The 21,443-nt window shown below is 44.1% G+C and overlaps 1 protein-coding gene across 1 annotated transcript in view; it reads left to right on the top strand.

Moving 5' to 3' along the window:
- The window catches only part of PIP4K2A (phosphatidylinositol-5-phosphate 4-kinase type 2 alpha), a 181,936-nt gene continuing 162,970 nt past the window's right edge, over positions 2,478-21,443 (top strand). Inside the window, exon 1 of the mRNA XM_005687933.3 lies at positions 2,478-2,847. Within this exon, the coding sequence (XP_005687990.1) occupies positions 2,707-2,847 (141 nt within the window). The 5' untranslated portion in view covers positions 2,478-2,706. The remainder of the gene's footprint in view (positions 2,848-21,443) is intronic.

Raw genomic sequence — 21,443 nt, 5'->3', positions numbered from 1 at the left:
TGCTGTGGAAGCACTGAGGTCGAATGGATTAATTTCAACCGGGAGGACTGGGAGGCACCAGGGAAGAGGTAATATTAGAGTGCAGTTGTTTTCATGAATAGGACTTGGTAAAGGGGTTAATGTGGAGTGGTGATGAGAGGCAATAATTGATGATGATTCTAAGCTTTCATGACTGGGTCGATAATAATTTGTTAAACAAATGAACTTCTAGCTGGAGTAACTCAGTGGCATGAATGCCATTTTCAATACAATAGAAAAATGAACCAATATATGAGATGGAGGACAATGTTTGACTTCGTTTTAGACAATCTTTTAGGTGTCTGTGGGCAACTGATGTAGAGATATTCAACCAGGTGCTTCTCTGAGGCCAGGGGAGAGTTTATGGGTTATTCACAGGAACTCTCTGTTCCCTCTTGGTTGTATACAGTGCTGTATTAACAAAGAGTGCTTTCCACTGTCTCAGCGGCGCAGAGAGATAAAACTGTTTTGCCCAACTGGTGGGAGAACTGGGCAACACTACCTCTTCTCACTGCAAATTTAAGATTTGTTTGTTTGTTTAACCACTAAAAGAGATGAGGGTTGAGGCTGAAGAAGCAGATTACATTTTGGACAGTAGTATGAAACAAGAAAGAAAGAATAGAAGGACTTTAGGGCAACCTTTATGTTGAAGGAACAATCAAAGAAAAAAGGAGCAAATGAAGGCGACCACGTGACCTGTCACTTGCTACCCCATGAGGCTCATCAAGCTCCTTAAGGGATGGGGTCTGTCATCCTTTCTTTCCCTGAAAGCAGGTTACGAGAGTGCATGGTGGAAACCGCTATGCTTGAGAGGAGTAATAATGACAGCAGACATATAATGACTCTCCAAGTGGGCTGAGTAGGGCAAGTGCCTAGAACAGTATGATAACTGGGGAAGATGTAGGGATAGCAGGTTTTTAGACATGCTTGGAATGGCAGCTTCCTGAGGTAGTCACTAAGAAGGGTTAAATTTAGGTATATGTGGATGAAGACAATGAAAAGATTTCTTGGAAGGCGGTGGTGTTCAATCCCTCAGTTGTGTCCAACTCTTTGCGACCCCATGGACTACAGCAAGCCAGTCTTCCCTGTCCTTCACCATCTCCCTGAGCTTGCTCAAACTCATGTCCATTGAGTCAGTGATGCCATCTCATCCTCTGTGGCCCCCTTCTCCTCCTGCCTCCGTCTTTTCCAGCATCAGGGTCTTTTCTAATAGGTCGGCTCTTCACATCAGGTGGCCAAAGTGTTGGAACTACAGCATCAGTCCTTCTAATGAATATTCAGGATTGATTTCCTTTAGGATTGACTGATTTGATCTCCTTATAGTCCAAGGGACTCTCAAGGGTCTTCTCCAATACCACAGTTCAAAAGCATCAATTCTTCCACACAAAGCCTTCTTTATGGTCCAACTCTCCCATCCATACATGACTACTAGAAAAACCATAGCTTTGACTAGACAGACCTTTTTCAGAAAAGTAATGTCTTCGTTTTTTAACATGCTGTCTAGGTTGGTCCTAGCCTTTCTTCCAAGGAGTAAGCATCTTTTAATTTCATGGCTGCAGTCACCAACTGCAGTGATTTTGGAGCCCAAGAAAGTCAAGTCCGTCACTGTTTCCATTGTTTCCCCACCGATTTGCCATGAAGTGGTGGGGCCGGATGCCATGATCTTAGTTTTTTGAATGAGTGGAATGGATAAAAGGAAGGGGTACAGGAAACACTGCAGAGGATTTGAGCTAGAAGGTGAAATTCAGGGTGTGATTCTCTCGGTCAAACCCAAGGCTCTGGATGCGGAATGCTGGGTCCTGTCTAAGGGAGGGTGTTAGCGGTGGTGGTAATGACAGCGCAGCAGCTTAGACGGGAGTCTCACTTCTGCAGGCTTGTGGGAAGGCTCAAGTTCGGGGTCCAAAAGGCCGGATGGGTAAAGGCACAGAAGGATTAATAAGGTCACTGCAGGACCACTTCGGGAGGCGGCCAACGCTGTGCTCTTTCCCTCGGTGCTAGGGAAGCCCTGGTCTCCACAGCGTCCCAAGGTCTCACTAGCTCTCCCCATTCCTGGCACGGGTAAGCGGCGCTGCGCGGAGCCTCCTTTCTTCGCCTGACCGCCGCCTCTGGGGGGCTCCTGTCCTCTGACCTCCCCACCCTCCCACCCTTCCCTCTTTTGTCCAGGACGCCGCGCGGGAGTTCTCACCCTCCCCGCGTCGCACGCCCACCGGCGGCCTCCTCGGCCCGCGGGGAGCTACCTCCCGGAGCTCGCCTGCGCCCCCGGGGCTGCTGGGCCGCTGCTGCCGAGACGGAGCGCGAGGGCGCAGCTTAACGGTCCCGCGGCCGCGCCCCGCCTGGCGGCGCCGCAGCTGCTGCCCGCGCGCCCTCCCGCCCCCTGCGTCATGACGCCGGCGCCCAACGCGGAAGCCGCTCGCGGCGCGCCTGGTCCAGCCGCGGGCTGAGCGCGGAGCCGCGGGCGGGCGGGCGCGGGAGCCGAGCCGGGGCGCGAGCCGAGCGCAGCCTTCTTCGCCAGCCCGGCCAAGCGGGCACCGCGGGCTGCGCGGGACGAGCGCACCGGCGGGCGTACGGGGACACGGCGCGCCGGGGCCGCCGCCGAGGGGGATGCGGCTGCCTCCCCGGGCCGGCGTGTAGAGAGGGCGGGTCCCCGGCCTCGGGAGCGCGGCGGTGGAGGGGACAGAGGCGGCGGCCATGGCGACCCCCAACCTGGGGTCCTCCGTCCTGGCGAGCAAGACCAAGACCAAGAAGAAGCACTTCGTCGCGCAGAAAGTGAAGCTGTTTCGGGCCAGCGATCCGCTGCTCAGCGTCCTGATGTGGGGGGTAAACCACTCGGTAAGGACTCGGGCTGCGGCGCGCAGTCCCTTTCCTCCTCCTCTTCCTCCTCGCTCCCCTCCTCCTCTCGCTGCAGCTGCTGCGGGGCGGGGAGCCCGAGCCGGGCCCCGGCCCTCCGGCTGCTAGCCCTCCGGGGCTGCCCGTTCGCCGCGGCGCTTGGGTGCCCCCAGCCCCGCGCGCTTCGCGTCCGCCGCTCGGGGCCGCCCGGGCGCGCCTCCGGGATCCCCTTGGGACCGTAGGGCCGGATGCGGGACGGGAGGGTCCAATTTGCATTTGAACCCTGCGGCGAGTACCGGTATCAGCCCCAGGCCGTCCGTCCGCTCTCCGGCCGATCTGTCCCCGCAGCTCGGTAACTGGGAAGTTTGTGCGGGGCACGACTCCGCCGGGGCTGTCACCCCTGCTGGCGGGGGCTGTTGGGGCCAGAGTGCCAGCGATCCCTTCCTCTGCGGGGGCGGCCCGGCCCTCCTCCGTCGGGCAGGTGTACCTGTCCGAGGTTGGGAGTGTCTGGAGCCTTCCCGCACGAGGGACAGGGGCGATAATACTGGAGATCGCGGAGCTTTGGGCAGCGGCTTAGTGCTTAGGTCCTTCCCCGCCCCTCCTCCCCTTTAAAGGCTATATTCTTGGACACAAGGAATCTTTCTGGCAAAGAAAAAGGCAATATAAATATGGCACTGGCGTTTAGCATCTTTCCCTACTCCCCTCCCGTCTCGCTCTGCCGCTGAGCCTGCTGAAGAGCTGCTTGGCGGGGCGTCTTGCTCCGCACATCTCCTCCCCCACTTTGGGGAGCCAGGCCGAAGTCGCCGCCTGCGGAAGGGCGGTTTGGGGATGACCGCAGGAGGGAGGGTCTCGGCGGGTGCGGTGGAAGGCGATGTTGAGTTGACTGCACCCGTTTGGGGGATTTATTTCAAAAGCTGGAGGAGACGGCCTGCGAAGGCTGGCTTGGAAAGGTTAGCCTAACACACAAGCCAAGGTGCTGAAGATGCGCGGCTGCGGGCTATGCGGACTGCGGTCTGAGGGTCCGAAATAGCCTCCTGCTGATCTTAACAGCGAGAAACTCTTGCAGTTTTAATCACCTTAGGATCAGGAAACCCGATAGGAGCTGTTGGCTGAGCCGTGAAAGTTTCAATGAGCCTGTGAATTTTGCCCATGACCTACCCACTGCAGTCAATCGGCGTCTGGGGATAAGTGTATGTAAGCTTGTCTTCCGTACTTTAGATTTCGATGGATGTCTATGGACCCTTTACAGCATAATAGAAATGACGCAAAACCATGCTGGTCTTTTAAAAGAACATTCTCAATGTAATGAACTTAGTTGAAATGGTTCAAAAACATCGTATCTGTATTTTTCTTTCCCTAGCTGAGCTGGGGGAAAGGTGAAACTGTTTTAGAATTGATTGTGTTTGTAAGGTGTGACTGTTTTTAAGAAGGTTGAAACATGATTATTTCTATCAAGCCTAATGCCTGATCCACTGAAGTTTAACTTCCTGACAACTTCTTTAGCAGGCTTTTGCAACAGCAGACACTACTACATCATCCTCCACCCCCCCCATTTTATTACAGTAAATAAAATGTTATTTTTTCTTATGTAATATGTGTGCAGTTCAGAGTTATGTTTTAAATTTGTTAAGCTTCTTAAAATTATGTTGTCGTTAGTTGCTTTTTTTAAAATTAATGTTAGTTCTGTATGTATGGATGCTTTTATCTCCTTTGAAATGCTGGTGTTTTGGTCAGGAGAGTGTTTGTGTCTGAGGGTTTAACTTACTAAACTAGTAGTGATAACATGCCACTGAAAGAGCCTGCTCTCTGGGAATTTAGTCCCAACTCCAGTTTACTTTAGAAACCTTGTAATCGTGTGTTACTGTAACCACTTCTGTTGATACTTTGTATTTTTTATTTGCTACATTTGTTTTAGAATTTCTTGCTAATTGGAAATATTTTGAAACTATGTAAAGTTTGTGAAAATAATGTGTGATTTGTAGATAGTGCATTTTCTTTTGCATTCAAGAAAGTTTGCAAGTCTAAGTGTAGTCATCCAGAGAAGTCAAGTTTTCATAGTATGAAATATAACCATGTTATTCATTCAACAAATGTATATCATCAGGCATATTATGGTAGCTTCTGTACAAAAGACTGCTAAAAATGCTCCTCATGTTTTTGTCCAGATATCTTTTTTTTTTTTTTGAGGGCTCTGAGTTGACATAAGAAAGGTCTGTTTCGCAGCCTTCTTTTTAAAAATGTTTATTTTCTTTTTTTTTTTTTTTAAAGAAAGGAAGTGTATATAAAGATGAAATCTAAGCACTCAGATGCCATGTGTTTCTGGTTGATTTCATTTTAGGTAACAAAGTCTTAGATAAATATTTTCATATGACCTTGTGTGTACCAAAGTCTACAGTGTAGTATGAGAATAAATTTGTCAGTTGTATTGTGTATGAATGGAGACTTTTGGGAAAGCCCGGTGGAGCAGGAAGAGATTATTCAAATCAGTCCTTCTCTATATTTCTTCTTCTTCTTTTTATATAATTTTATTCATTTATTTAATTTTATTTTTTGCTGTGCTGAGTCTTCATTGCTTTGTGCGGGCTTTCTCTACTTGCACTCTCTCTCTAGAGTGGGAGTTACTCTTCATTGGGGTGAGTGGGCTTCTCATTGTAGTGGTTTCCCTTCTCATAAGGTGCAGGCTCTAGGCATTCGGGCTCAGTCGTTCCAGCTTGTACACCCTAGAGCGCTGGCTCAGTAGTTGTGGCACATGGGTTTAGTTGCTCCTGGCATCTGGAATCTTCCCAGACTGGTGGTCAAACCCCATGTCCCCTGCATTGGCAGCTGATTTCTTATCCACTGCCCCACCAGGGAAGTCCCTTTCTGTATATTTATAATGTAATCAAAATTAATGGGGAAAGATGTCATGAAGGTTGCAATTTCTTGCTTTTACAATCTGTATTTGGAGCACTAAAGGGGAAACTACCACTCTGTAGTCATTTGCTACATTGAGGATCATGCAGGCATCTTATAACGTTGGGAATCATCTACACACCACAGTAAAATGCTCATTGGACCTGTGTTCCCCTTCTTTTTCTAACTCTGTTGACCTTGGGCCTATTAACTATTTTTGCATCGATATTTGTTCTGTGAAGTAAGGTTAGTGGACTGGATGATTTCCAACTTTTCCCCCTAATTTCAGGATTCAACTACTTTTACAGTCAGTTAGGTTCCTAGCACCGACTTAGGGTCCCCAGACTAGAAAGAGTAATAATACATGACAAAAGAAAGAATAATGATTGCGTTGGACTGTTATAGAAGAAGTAATAATATATAAAAATAGTTACATGACTATTACAACCTTGCAAAGGCAGCCACTCTCAGGGAATTTTCAAGGCCATGGCTAGAGGCTAGGAAATCTGTGGTGATGGCAAGAGATGTGTGAACTAGGAGTTTGTGGGATTGATTGTATGTAGCTGGACTGCATTGCAGTCTGTTATGTCCAGGTCTATTTGATCGAAATGTAGAAACTTGTAATCAAGGTAGAAAATTTCAAGTCCATTGTGGTGGTAATTCTCAGTGACAAGAAAAAGCTTGACTTTATGTGGTTAATTTGATATGTTACTGCTTTCTGACTTAGAATACCCATCAGTGAATGGACCACTGCCAATTTTTATTTTAAGTATTTTAAGTGGAGAATATAATTGAATACATAAAGGAAAAGATGACTTAAGAAGGCAATTTTGTCTTGTTACATTTGGAGTTAAACTAAAAATGATCAGGCAGTTAGCTTCTTACAATATTTTTAATAGTGTGTGGAACATATAGAATGATAGGAGCCAGGGCTGTTTTACATAGGTGTTCTAAGAGATTTTTATGGGAGTGAAATAGCTTTTTAGAAATGAGTATTTAAAAGCCTGTTTAAATATCTATAGGAAGACCTTTTGGACAGAAGAAGTTTAAAGGATGTAAAACTTGCTTAAAACCAATGTGGTGTTTAGAAGTAATCAACATTAATGTTAATGTTTGGAGTTGTTGTTGTTGTTGTTGTTGTTGTTGGTTGAGAGCCATGGAAATGTGGATGAACACAGGCCAAATTCTGAAATATTAGGGGGGTTTTGGAGGTCCCAGTGGCAGGAGGAATTGGTAAGCAAACCAGGAGAGCAGGGCCAGGCTGGGCATCGTGGTAACTGGGGCCAGTGCTTGGGTGCTCTCGGGACTTTTCTGTCTGTTTTGGTTTTGTTCTTGCTCATAGCTGTCAGGTCTCCTCCATGAGCAGAGAACTAATGCTTCTTGGATTTCACTGCTTGCAATCCTTCCCTCCCCACGAAGGGGTTTTCTGTCTCTAATTCTGTTAATAAACATCCCATGGGAGGATTCTGACTGGTCCAGCTTCCATCAGTGGTGGCATTTCTTGGATCAAGCAGTTGTGAAAAGGTGACGGCTCTTGCTCATTGGAGTTGAGGAAGAACAGTTCCCCAAAGAATGGACAGGCACCATCAGGCAGTGTCCATCCTACTACTAGAGCTGAGTGATTGTCTTGGTGCCCAGGCCCCACATTTTGTGTGTTTTGGCAAATACGCCGTTTTCTGAGCTGAGCATTGTAGCCTTTGTTATGTTCTCATCAAGATCCTAAGACTTGTAATGATGCTGTGAAATAGTGATGCCTTTTAGGTTCATGGGTTTCTGTTCGGGCACTGAAAAAGATAAAAGAAGGAAACTAGGGTTTAAAAGTGAAATGAATAACTGTGAAATGTTGACTAAATGGAATGGAATGAGGCAATTAAATGAAAACCGTAATGAGCCAGACAATAGCTGAAACCCAGTGAATGGAACCCAAATAACCGTTCATTGAAGAACTAGTCTCAGACAATTTTTTTTTCTTCCCTTTACTTTATAGAGAAAGGAATAATGCCAGGCACAAACATGCAAAGTGTATTATTAGGGAAATATTTTTATACCTGCTAAAACTTGGGACTATATCGTGAGAACAGAATACATTTTCTTCTCCGTTTATTGACTACCGTAGAGTGAACTTGAATATTCAGAATGATGCCCTTGGCAAGACAGTGATTTCTCTTTCTATGACAGGATTGTCTGCTACGTTTTTGCTACAGCAAGAATTGTAATAAACAAACAAAACCTACCTTATGTTGATTAAAAAATGTGGTCAACCAGAGTAGTTAATTCTGCCAAAATACCTTTGGAAATACAAATTTTGGAATTTAAGGGAATTGGGACAATTTGGCCAAATGTCTTGTGCTCAGACAGATTGGGTTCAAATCCTGCCTCCATCATCGATGGGCTATTTGAGCAGACTGACGTTTCTCCACTTGAGCCTCAGTTTACTCATTCTTACAATGGAGATGATGATGGCTATCTCACAGGATTATTTGGGATCAAGTAAGATAATGTATTTAAAGCCGAGCACTATAATTGGCACATGATAAGAATTCAGTAATTGTACCTTAAAAATGCACAAATTCAGATGCCATTAGGCTGGTAGCATATTAATCAGCATTAGACAAGTGCTTCTCAAAAATTTGTTGTGTGTTTGAATCATCTGAGGACATTTAAAAACTACCTCCTAGCTTATTTCCCCATATATACTTTTATTCACGTTTCCTTGTGTATGTGTGTGTGCGCACACACACGTGTGCGCCATGGACTGCCCTACCCCCCACCCCCCCACCCCCACCATGGCAGTCCAATGAAGGCTATGGATCCCTTCTCAGAATAATGTTTTTGAACAAATGAGTGAAAATGGATAGAGTACATTCTACCCTTCACAGATCTGCTGAATTCTATCCATGGACCACTTTAGGGGTTTGGAGAACCCAGTTAAGAACCATTCCAAGAGTAAGTTGAGGATGGTGTGAGGTGGGAAACCAGGAGAGAATCCTGCAGGTGGGAAGAATCATACACGGTAGGAACAGGCATGTATGAATGAATTCCCTGCTGAGATCATAGTGCTAGGAGGTGGTGGGATTCAGCCCTGTACACTTAACCATGGAGCTGTGCTGCTGGCCCGGGGCCAGAGCTTATAATTTCTTGCCCTCTTTAGTGATCTTTTCTTTCCTTCTTTAGCCTTAAATGCTTTGACTACTGCTGCTAAGTTGCTTCAGTTGTGTCCGACTCTTTGCAGCCCACCAGGCTCCCCCGTCCCTGGGATTCTCCAGGCAAGAACACTGGAGTGGGTCGCCATTTCCTTCTCCAATGCATGGAAGTGAAAAGTGAAGGTGAAGTCACTCAGTCGCGTCCGACTCTTAGCGACCCCATGGACTGCAGGCTACCAGGTTCCTCCATCCGTGGGATTTTCCAGGCAAGAGTACTGGAGTGGGGTGCCATTGCCTTCTCCGAAAGGCTTTGGCTAGGTATTGGCTATTCATAAGGAGGAAAACAATTTTTCTTTTACAGAAAGAAAGTCATTACTTATATTCGAAGCATCTAAGAAGAGAGCATATGTAAAATTTATTCATGAAAAATCTTATAGAAAGTTTTAAAACAGGTTTCCCTATCAAGTGCTCCAGAGCCACCTATGGGTGTTGGCCACTGAGTTGGAGAAAGACTTTTTTTTTGCCATCGTTGTCTCACTTTGTACTGGACAATGCTCCCTACTCTGGGGCGCCCCTTCTTGGGGCCATCTTTTTTTGCTGTTTTTTGTTTTGTTTTGTTTTCCTTCACTCTTTAGGTGCCTGGGGCTCTTCTTCTCCCCCTGCAGTCTCTCCATGTTGAGATGCCCCAGGATCTCAGTGTCTGCTTCTAGAACTTCAGAATGTGTTTCATCTGTGTGACCTTATTTAGCCCTGTGACTTCCCATGCTGATAACTGAGAAATGTGTATCTTCCCTTCTGACCTCCCTGCCAGCTCCTTCTTCAGTGTTTTATTCGATATCTTCACTCGAATGCCCAATGGGCACTTCAGATGCGTCCCCACCAGGACTCTTGGTTTCCTCTCCCGGCCCTGTTCTACCTGCCCTGATCCAGTTTCTTCCTCGTCTCAGTCAACAGACACCATCTGCCCAGGTGCACAAGCCCTAAACCCAGGAACCAACCTCGATCCTTCTCTCTCCCTGACCCCTGCCCTCGCGACTCCCAGCTCCGAGTCCTGACTCTGCATACTTCTCTCTCCCCAGATGAATTCTCTTCCTCTAGAACACACAGGAGGCTCCAGGTCACCTGTGGCCACCCTGCCCTGTCTCTATCAGGCTCTCAACAGTGGTGGCAGGTCGCTCATCTTTCTGAGACGTCAACGATGTCCTGTCACTTCTTCACTGAAAACCTTCCAGAGGCCGTCCTATGCACTTTTAACTGGATCACTTTGCTGTACACCTGAAACTTACAAAACATTATAAAGCAGTTATACTTCAGTAAAAAATAAAAACAAACTTGAAGAGGAAAAGAAAACTGAACACTTTTCAAGTGGCTTGGAGATCTTACCTGCCTTGTCCCAGCTTTCCCCTATGCCTTCTCCCTTCTAGCCACACTGGTCTTTTTCTATTCCTTAAATAAACCAAGCCCACAGCAGCCCACCCCCCAGCTTCCACACTGTGTTTCTTCTTCATCTGGAATGTTCTTCCTTGGGTCTCTGAATGGTGGGTCCCTACTCTTCATCTTACTTTCTCAGCTAAAGGCTTGCCTTCTTCTAGAGCCTCTGTGACCTTATCTAGAGACGGCTCTCTGCTCTCACACGGAAATGGAGTTGTGGGAAATGGAGTTGTTTACCTGTTGATTATTTCTCTCCCCTGACTGGACTGTGAAGCTGTTAACTTCAGTTCGCCAGCAGCTGAGACTTGGTCTCGTCACTGCCGCCTCCCCGCATCCAGAATGGTGCTTGTATGCAGTAGGCGCCCAATAAGTACTGTGGAATGAAGAGTGGAGCCACCGGGTGCTCCACAGGGGTATCAGGAGCCCTTCCACAATGGATTTTCAGCAGCACACAAGCTCCATTTTTGCTAGGACTGAGCAGAGCGTTTAGAGCAGTTTGCCGAGTGGGTTGAGCAATGCCTGGGGGAGTTGGGGAGGCCTGCCTGCAAGCTGGTGATAAGAGATGTGGGGTAACCACAAGCTGATGACAAATCAAGGAGCCTGTGTCCACAGCCGCCGGGGAGAGCTTTGCCTTGTGAGCATGGCAGAGAAGGTTCTGAGTCAACAGCCTCTCTCCCAGAACGTCACCAAGTCAACTGTGCTGAAGACTACAAAAGCACTGCTGAACAGTCTGAGACCCTGTGTAGAAGAGTGCACTGCAGGGTCATGTCTGGTCTAGCCCATGTGGTGGGAGTCTGTTAATGCAGGAGTCCCCAGCCTCCAAGATCGTTAATAATGCCTGATGATCTGAGGGGGGGCTAATATAATAATAATAGAAATAAAGTGCACAATAAGTGTAATATGCTTGAATCATCCTGAAACTACCCCCTTGCCACCCCATCCTGCCCCACCTCATGGAAAAAACTGACTTCGACCAAACCTATCCCTGGTCCCAAGAAGCTTGGGGGCTACTCTGTTAATGTCTTCCGGTATGCCTCTAAAAGGTTCAGAAGCATGCCATACATACGTGAAACTGAAGATTCTACAAACGTTGTGGAATCAGTGATGATCCCAGTGCCTCGGATCTTCCTGGGTATCTTTCTACAGTATTACGTTTCTGCTGGTTCTTAGTCATGGCGCCTCCTTCCCATGTTTGCCTGGTAATTTTCGCCATGAGCTGCTCATTTGGACAATATTTGGGGAGGATTTTTGAGTCTTAGGGTGAAAGGGTATCCCTCTAATGAGGACTGTTCTTGTTGCTGGGTGGCTAGGAGCACTCTGGACCAAGGCCATTTTAAACTAAACTCAGAGCTTGGGATTTTTTGGACTTGCTAGTGATATATGTTTGGGCTGTAGTCCCATGGGGGTAGAATGGGTTTATTTGGGGATCACCTTTCCCCTGAATCTGTAACCCTTTTGGGTCCTGGCCTTATGGAGAGAGGGTTTCCTGTAAGATCCCCATGTTGGGTGGGCCCTAGGCGCCAACCTCTGTTCCTTTTCACCCACGGGACCCTCCCATGGGAGCTGACAGCTCTTGCACCCCATGCTCACTCAGAGTTTGGCAAGGTAACTCCTGCCTCCTCGGTGCTTTGATGCCTTTAAGAAGTTGTTTTAAAAATATTTTTTATTCAGGATATTTAGTTGTTTTCGGTGGCAGATAGTTCCACCTTAGCAGCAGATATGGAAATCAGCATCAAAGTTTCTAAAGAGAGGGAAGGCCAGGGTACAAGCGAGGGTGAAGTCAGAGACCCCAGGGTGCTCGGGTGCTTCTCTGCCCACCCCAGGGATCGGTCAGTGAGGAACTCAGTGTACCAGAGGAGACCCTGAGAAAGTCATCGTGTCCTCCAGATAAGAGGCAACCAGAGTCTAAACCAGGGCAGTTCCCTGGTGGCCGAGAGAGGGTGTCTCCAGAGATGTTTGGGAGGTTGATTTGGCTGGATTTGGTAAGTGCATGAGGGAATGGATAGGAAGGCGTTGAGGGTGACCCCGGGTTTTCTTGTTTGGGTACCTAAATCGTTCTCTTGCATTCATGCTCCGTTTCGTTAATGGTTGCCTTTTGGGCTATTAGCCAAAAAGAATCCATATTATCTGCACTTAGATTGCTCTTTTGTAGAAATGATTATATTTGTACTTTTGATGTTTACATAAACCTTTACAGTTTATAGGTAAATCCAGCATTTGACAGATAATTCAGCATTTGACATCTTCAATCTAAATAAATTCTACCTCCACAACTAGGAGATGTGGTTTCATGGTCTAGTTTTAACTAATATGTACTTCATTTTGTAAAATGTGTCATTTTCATGTCTAAAGTTCTTCTACCAATAACCTGTAATTGGTCTAGGGTACTTTTGGGGGGGGGGCGGGGGAGGTGTTTTCTTTAAGGCCTTAGAGGAAGAAGTATGAAAAAGACAGATTTTTTTGCTTATAAGGAGTTCATAGACCTACTGGGAAGATAGGCAAGTAATTATGTAAACAAGGTGCTAACTTGGTGAATTAATGAAACTGCCTTCAAGGTTTATTTGGTTGTAAATGACAGTCATGAAAATCGGCTTAGCTAGAGGGAAAAACAGGGAGGGGTGGTGGGGTAGCTCCTGGAACTGCAGGGCCCTGAGAGCCGCGTGGTAGACAAGGATCCAAAGTGTCTGCTTCCTCACTTTTCTCTCGAATCTTTGCAAGACTTTTCCTGAATCTTTTCTCCAACAACATTGTCTTTTCTCAGCTGCTTTGTACACGTCTACCCTACACAGCAGCTATGCTTATTTGCCCCTAGGTGCAAGTACATTCAGATGGCATTTAGTCACCCTGCACCTAATTTCAGATTTCTCAACAGTGAAAAAAAGGAGTAACAAAGAAGAGAGTCAGTGGCCATCAGAGCAGCCATCTGGGGCCATGGGGACTCCCACAGTGCAGGTTTGGCACCCAGGTGGAGGGACAGTGACAGTTCTCAAACCTTGGAGTCTTTCCGGGCGAGGTACCCCTCTCCCCTCGTTGTGTGCACAGATCTACCGATGACAAAGGCTTCATAAACTGCCCCGGGAGAGTTAGTGCTACTTGAGCTGGATTTTGAAAACTGCATTGGAGTTCACCTGGTAAAGAGGCTGGAGGGGACGGTTATAGGCAGAGTGACAAGTGTGTTGTTGCTGCTGTTGTTTAGTCTTCAAGTCATGTTTGACTGTTTGTGACCCCATGGACAAGGCTCCTCTGTTCGTGGGATTCTCCAGGCAAGAATACTGAAGTGAGTTGCCATTCCCCTCTCCAGGGGATCTTCCTGACCCAGGGATCGAACCGGGGTTCCCTGTATTGCAGGCAGATTCTTTACTGTCTGAGAAGCCTGTACAAGAGCATAAAGCACCAGTGTCATTTTAGGGACCTGCTGAACCTTTCTTCAGGTGCTGTTATGCTTCCCATCTTCTAGTTTCACAGTTTTGTTTCCATTCTCTCGCATGTATTCATGTTTAAATTCCTTACTGTTTGCATTGATTCTTTTGAGCTATTCAGATCCTGCCTGCAAGTTGCTGGACACCCTAACAATCAGCTTAGTGCTGTTTGTAATTGTAAAAACATACTTTGTTTTTGTTTCCACCTGCACATTGAGAAAAGCATTATGTATTGTACTAATGGACCCAAGGATGAGAAGCCTGGATGGCACTGCCATCACATAACCTGCACCGAGATGCCCACATGGGAGGGGCACTACAGCTGCCCACATGCCCCCCCAGCCAAGGGCTGCAGCAGTCAGAGCCAGGCTCACTTTTTGTAATTTGCCTGCACGGAAAAAGCTCATCTTCTGATGTACACAGAAGTGGCCTGGGTGCCAGCAGCCTCCCTGCTTTTCTCAGGTCAGGCATCCCAATTTTCATGTCAGAATTCCTAAGGAATTCCTGGAGGAAGCCTTCAGGTGGTGATTAGGCTGGACAGAAGAAAAGAAAGCAGGGTTTCCTTTACAGATTTAAATCTACTCCAGAAAACGCATAATTATGCAGGCTTTTCTGCTATGTGCAAGCTTGCATTGTGCAAATTAGTTTGCACAAGTTTGGACGACGGTGAGTGATGGCCTTTGAGGCAGAGATTGGTCCATACCCAGTTGTTCTTTGGGCACATTACTGTTTAATGCCTCCAGGTAACAGGGTGCAAAATTACCTGATATGACCAAAGGCAGCAGGCCAGAGACACTGTCCCCTGGTCCTTGTTCTTTGCTTGACTCAGGCTGCCAGATCCTCGGTGTTGGAAGAAGGAATTTCATGCTTCTGTCCAGTTTTTGTGCATTTGGTTCTAGTCTGTATAGACACAGTGGTTCCTTACATTCTTTCCATCACGTGATCTTCACAATTGAATTTTTAAAGATAAAGTCCTTTCTATATTTCTGAGAAATTAAGCACTTCTGAAGATGGGTATGAAAGGCTCTTAGCAGTTTATTTTTTTACACATTCTACAGGTTTTGAGTGGCTTTCCCAAAATCTATATTTAGTGTGTAAATAGAATATAAAGTTTTTCAGGAACACATCTATTACAGTATAAATAGAGACATTTGTCCTTACAGTTTGTCTTGCATACCTGCATGCCCAGATTGGAATCCCCCTACTCCCAAACACAAACACCATCACTGTCATTGTTTCATTTCTGGGGATAACCAGGTGTGGATGGTATTGGAAGCCTTGCAGACCAAGTTATTCCTAGTCTTAAAAAACTTGAAGACACCGATCCAAATAAGCAGAAACTCAATTTCTTTACTCTTGCATTTTCCTGAGTAATTCTCCTCCAGCCACACCACGTTGCCCCCTCTGTCTGTCACAGTCCCAGGTGTCTGGGGTGTTCATGAATCTTTCACAAATCTACCCTGACTCCTGAAGTTTCCATGCTCCCAAATGACTTGTTCCACTGTGCTGCTAATCAGCTTTACCTTTTAGAGAATAGGCTCTAGCTTTTTTCTGTGCCCCAGAGCCTGAGAAAAAACTTTCTTTCCAACTGACCCCCTCCCTCATAGAACCAAGACCCTAGGCTTTTACTCCATTAGGAATTGAAATATGTTTCCCCATCAAAACAGACAGCCAGCCAGCCACCTTCCAAATGAATGCTTGGAACATTGAAACTCAACCCATTTGTGAAGTATTCTACTTGCACACAGATGAAAAGTTCAAATGCTCTGGCATAGAAAGAACTGTTCAGAACAATTATGATAAATCCAGAAGGCACATTTTTTTAGTTGTTGAGCACTTTGAGCCAAATTAGGAGGACAGGAGAAAATTTAAGGGACATTTTAAATGAAAAATATAGGTTAGGATAAGCTAGTATATGCCTTTGACTTACTCACTTTTCTTTTGTAATTTTGGCATCAGATATTCACAGATTTAAAACATGTCAGTAAAGATTTGATCTAGTAAATAGGCCATGGTGAATATTTTTGTTTTGTGTTATATGGCACTTTTTTTTTCTTATGTCTGTTTAGGTGAACTAGAGTTGTTCATGGTTTCAGTGGAACTTAAATTCTAATAAGAGGTGAGATGTGTGTATATATGTATTTTTGTGTATGTATGGTATATCTTCTGTTTGAAAAATACTGACAGATATGGTGAAGAATTAACATGATCATTCTATTCAAAAGCAATCATTGTATATCTTTTTGAAAAATTTCTTTGAGATTATACTGTATATATTTCCTCATATCACTGTGTTCTTCACGGTGACAATTTTTAATTACTGCCTAATGAAGTTTTAATAGTCTATATATTGGTTGCAGTTCTTCACCATAAATAATGCTGCAATCAACATTTCCTTATATAAAACTTCTTATATTGGGTGATCTCCTTAGATTCCCCTTTGAGGGAGTTGATCAAAGGGTACGAATATATTAAAGCTCTTGGTCCACTTTGCCAGGGTGCATCCTGCGAAGCCTGCCCCAGTTTATAGTCCCAGCAATGTGGGTGAGAGCCCTTTCCCACATCTCTTACTCTGAGTATTTCTAAGTTGAGCAGAAAAAGACTGGAGTAAAATGATACCATTTTCTTTACATGTGTCTTTTTAAGAGCATGCTTTAAACTCATTTCAAGCTCTGTTCAGAGGAGTGTTGTTGTTGTTCAGCCGCTAAGTCGTGTCTTACTCTTTGCAACCCATGGACTGCAGCACACCAGGTTTCCCTGTCCTTCACTATCTCCCAGAGTTTGCTCAGACTCATGTCCATTGAGTCGGTGATGCCAACCACCTCATCCTCTGTCGTCCCCTTCTCCTCCCGCCCTCTATCTTTCCCAGCATCAGGGTCTCTTCAAAAGAGTCAGCTCTTCGCATCAAGTATCCAAAGTATTGGAGCTTCAGCTTCACAATCAGTCCTTTCAATGAATATTTAAGGTTGATTTCCTTTAGTATTTACTAGTTTGATCTCCTTGTTGTCCAAGGGACTCTCAAGAGTCTTCTTCAGCACCACAGTTCAGTTTAGTTCAGTTCAGTCCAGTCGCTCAGTTGTGTCCGACTCTTTGTGACCCTATGGACTGCAGCACACCATGCCCAATCCAATGGCATTTATTGGCACACAAAACGCTTCACCTCCAAGTATCCTAGTCAGGAATTTTTTGTTGTTTAAACTTGCTGCTTCATGTCAGACTTGACCTATGGCTGATTCAGATGCATCTGTTCAGAAGACATCATGGATGTCCACCGGAGTCCCTAATTACTGTGTGTGTGTGTGTGTGTGTGTGTGTGTGTGTGTGTGTATCACCCGTCTGTAGTCCTGTCATTGGCTCGCAGCTTAGGTCTGTGTGCATCCGCTTTGCTCTGACCCACCTTATCTGATGTAAACACATCAGTCACCCGTGCTGACCTCCCAGCCAACCTGCCACCTGGCTAGGCTGGGGAGGGGAGGTTGAAGCTTCACTAGGTTTAAACTGTGAGCATCCAGCTCCCTTCTGTTTAGATAACTGGGATTTAGAAAGGAGAAAGCAATGTAGTTTTTCCTTTCAGCAGAAGTGAGTGAGTATACTGTGTATTTTCATAACATAATAAAATTCCCTGTTTTAATTAACTCTTTTACACAATACAAAAACTAACATTTCCCTTTTACTGAAGGAGAATTCCTGAGAACATTGAAGAAAACTGAAGAAACAAAGGCAGAACTCGTAGAAAGAAAGAAAAGCTTCGAAGCCAGAGCCACCAGATCACCGAGACTTCCACGGCACGTGGATGTGTTTTATTGTGAGAGCAGCAGCCACAGTTGCCAATTTTGGGGCGGCCTGAATTACTATTTCAGATGGATGCAGGCTTTAAATTAGTCCCTGGAGGATACATTTGTTTAAAAATTGAAACTTGATTGAATTTTTTTAAAAGCTTGAATTAAATAGAAAATTAAGGGCTTTTTATAAGAGATGGTACTATATATTTAACTTGAGTGATCAATTACCTAAGAGAACTATTTCTATCCTATTACTATTTTAAAATATTAAATGCTTGACACCAAAAGCAGAAGATATTCTATCTTACTAGAGAAATCTCTTTAATTCCTGTGTTAGGGGGTCACAGACTATTCTGAATAGGCTTTGGGATGTGGGTTGAATGAGAACCTAGTCACTGTGCTGCCAAGTCGCTTCAGTTGTGTCCGACTGTGCTACCCCATAGACGGCAGCCCACCAGGCTCCCCCGTCCCTGGGATTCTCCAGGCAAGAACACTGGAGCAGGCTGCCACTTCCTTCTCCAATGCATGAAAGTGAAAAGTGAAAGGGAAGTTGCTCAGTCGTGTCCGACCCTTAGCATGGACTGCAGACTTCAGTTAAATAAACAATATCAATTTTTCATTAATTCAAAATGAGAACTTTTAGAATTATGAATATAAATCTTTTATACCCCTTCTGTTCTAAAGAAAATACATTGTTTCCTCATGTGAAAAATTTCTGTAAGAGTTCAAAAAAGTTTTAGCGCACAGTAATATTTTGAATGGAATTGTTATCTTCCACTTAGCCAGAGTGGCCAAAAATACTATTGTAGAACAAATTCATTCCCATTTCTGAATCTCCAAAGCAAAAGGACATTTAAGAATTCATTTCAACTTGGTTATTTATAAGAAGAAAAAACTTTTCTTATGATATAAAGAATAGTCCTAAATAACAAGTTATAAGCTAGAAATATTTACTTAGAACTATTGGATACACTAACTGAAAAGAGATCTAGCCTGTGTTTCCTTAAAAAAAAAAAAACAAAAAACCAAGACAAAGATCTTTCATAGTAAGACACAAATTGGAAATAATATGACTAATCATTAGTGTGAAACTTAAATGAAGTAAGATGTATCTGCCTGTTGAAATATGTTGTAATTGTTAAACATGTTTATGGAGATGAATGAAGTGCTATGGAGAAGTGCATACTGAGTAAGAAAGAAGCCAGTGAGTTTTAAAAATATTCAGTTCAGGTCAGTTCAGTTGCTCAGTTGTGTCCGACTCTTTGCAACCCCACGAACCACAGCACACGAGGTCTTCCTGTCCATCACCAACGTCATCCCCTTCTCCTCCTGCCCTCTATCTTTCCCAGCATCAAGGTCTTTTCAAAAGAGTCAGCTCTTTGCATCAGGTGTCCAAAGTATTGGAGTTTCAGCTTCAACATCAGTCCTTCCAATAAACACCCAGGACTGATCTCCTTTAGGATGGACTGGTTGGATCTCCTTGCGCTCCAAGGGACTCTCAAGAGTCTTCTCCAACACCACAGTTCAAAAGCATCAGTTAGGCGCTCAGCTTTCTTTATAGTCCAACTCTCACATCCATACATGACTACTGGAAAAACCATAGCCTTGGCTAGATGGACTTTTGTTGACAAAGTAATGCCTCTGCTTTTTAATATGCTATCTAGGTTGGTCATAACTTTTTCCAAGGAGTAAGCATCTTTTAATTTCATGGCTGCAGTCACCATCTGCACTGATTTTGGAGCCCCAAAAAATAAAGTCTGACACGGTTTCCACTGTTCCCCATCTATTTCCCATGAAGTGAAGGGACCAGATGCCATGATTTTAGTTTTCTGAATGTTGAGCTTTAAGCCAGCTTTTTCACTCTCCTCTTTCACTTTCATCAAGAGGCTTTTTAGTTCCTCTTCACTTTCTGACATAAGGATGGTCTTATCTGCATATCTGAGGTTATTGATATTTCTCCTGGCAATCTTGATTCCAGCTTGTGCTTCATCCAGCCCAGTGTTTCTCATGGTATACTCTGCATATAAATTAAATAAGCAGGGTGACAATACACAGCCTTGATGTACTCCTTTTCCTATTTGGAACCAGTCTGTTGTTTCATGTCCAGTTCTAACTGCTGCTTCCTGACCTGCATATATATAGGTTTCTCAAGAGGCAGGTCAGGTGGTCTGGTATTCCCATCTCTTTCAGAATTTTCCACAGTTTATTGTGATCCACACAGTCACAGATTTTGGCATAGTCAATAAAGCAGAAATTGATGTTTTTCTGGAACTCTCTTGCTTTTTCCATGATCCAGCGGATGTTGGCAATTTGATCTCTGGTTCCTCTGCCTTTTCTAAAACCAGCTTGAACATCTGGAAGTTCACAGTTCATGTATTGCTGAAGCCTGGCTTGGAGAATTTTGAGCATTTCTTTACTAGCATGTGAGGTGAGTGCAATTGTGTGGTAGTTCGAGCAATCTTTGGCATTGCCTTTCTTTGGGTTTGGAAAGAAAACTGACCTTTTCCAGTCCTGTGGCCACTGCTGAGTTTTCCAAATTTGCTGACATATTGAGTGCAGCACTTTCACAGCATCATCTTCCAGGATTTGAAATAGCTCAACTGGAATTCCATCACCTCCACTAGTTTTGTTTGTAGTGATGCTTTCTAAGGCCCACTTGATTTCACATTCCAGGATGTCTGACTCTAGATGAGTGATCACACCATCATGATTATCTGGGTCATGAAGATTTTTTTGTACAGTTCTTCCGTGTATTCTTGCCACCTCTTCTTAATATCTTCTGCTTCTGTTAGGTCCATACCATTTCTGTCCTTTTCTTGTTTTTTACCTTTTTTTAGCCGCACTGTCCAGCGTGTTTGATCTTAGTTCCCCTACCAGGAATTGAACTTAATCTTTTTGTGTCTGTGATTACTTATATCTTTTTATAGCTTGATTTCCCCACCCCCACCACGCATTGCAGTGCTTTCGTGGTTAGGAAAACAAGACATGTACTGAGATGTGATGGGTGGAAAAAAATATTTTACATCTTGAATTTGATAAGGCAGAAATAATTGTAAATTTTTGTTTATGAAATAGATATACTTCCTTGATACTAGAGATTGTTTTCTTTGGGGAGCCATTTCAGGAGATCCTTTGATTAAAGGTGTTACTGACTATATTGAAGAAATGATTAAATAAATAATGATTATAAAAGTTGTTACTTTTTGTGAGCTTAGAATAAACAAAGATAATCTAGCATGGTTACCACATATTTAATAGGTGTCCAAGTTTTTATCCTGGACCACATCAATGAAAAAAATCTGAGCTCATGCCCTCCATATTTGAGTTTTTATTTATACATTTCATATGTGTACTACTACATTATTTCATGTTTTATAATATGCAGATGTTTTAAAAGGCTGCACTAAAGATAAAATAAATTTTAACAGATAAGAACTTGCTCCAGTTAAAAATAACATTAACATGTTGTGTGTGTGTGTTTTTTTTAATGAAGGTACTATGGATGAATTTATATTATGGTTTTTTAAAATCTTGGTGAATACTTTGCAGTAAAGCAATTTGAAAGTCTGTTCCTACATTCAACTTATTTTGCTGTTTGTTTTTAAAACTTAGAATAGCTGAAAAAAGAAAAAAAAAAGGTTACTTTACAAAGGTTTATTGATCCAAACGGATGAAAAACATTATTGAAAATTTTTATTATCTAGTGATTCTCATTTTCAAACCATCTACCAGCTATGCAAGAGTTTTGGTTAAAACCTATCATATAAATTTCTATGTTCATAGGTATTAGAGTTTATATTAATAAAGATGGGGGGTTCAAATTAAAAAACCTTTTTATATTTATTGAAAATGTTAAAAGAGATTAGAAAGTATTTCTAAGTTTTCTGTAGATACAGAAACACATCTCTTTTCAAAATGTTTTCTCCATAGCA

This window comes from Capra hircus, chromosome 13 (genome assembly GCF_001704415.2).
Source record: "Capra hircus breed San Clemente chromosome 13, ASM170441v1, whole genome shotgun sequence".
Taxonomy (NCBI): Eukaryota; Metazoa; Chordata; class Mammalia; order Artiodactyla; family Bovidae; genus Capra; species Capra hircus.
Note: the sequence above shows the minus strand (reverse complement) of the source record. Positions and strands in the feature narration are given on the sequence as shown.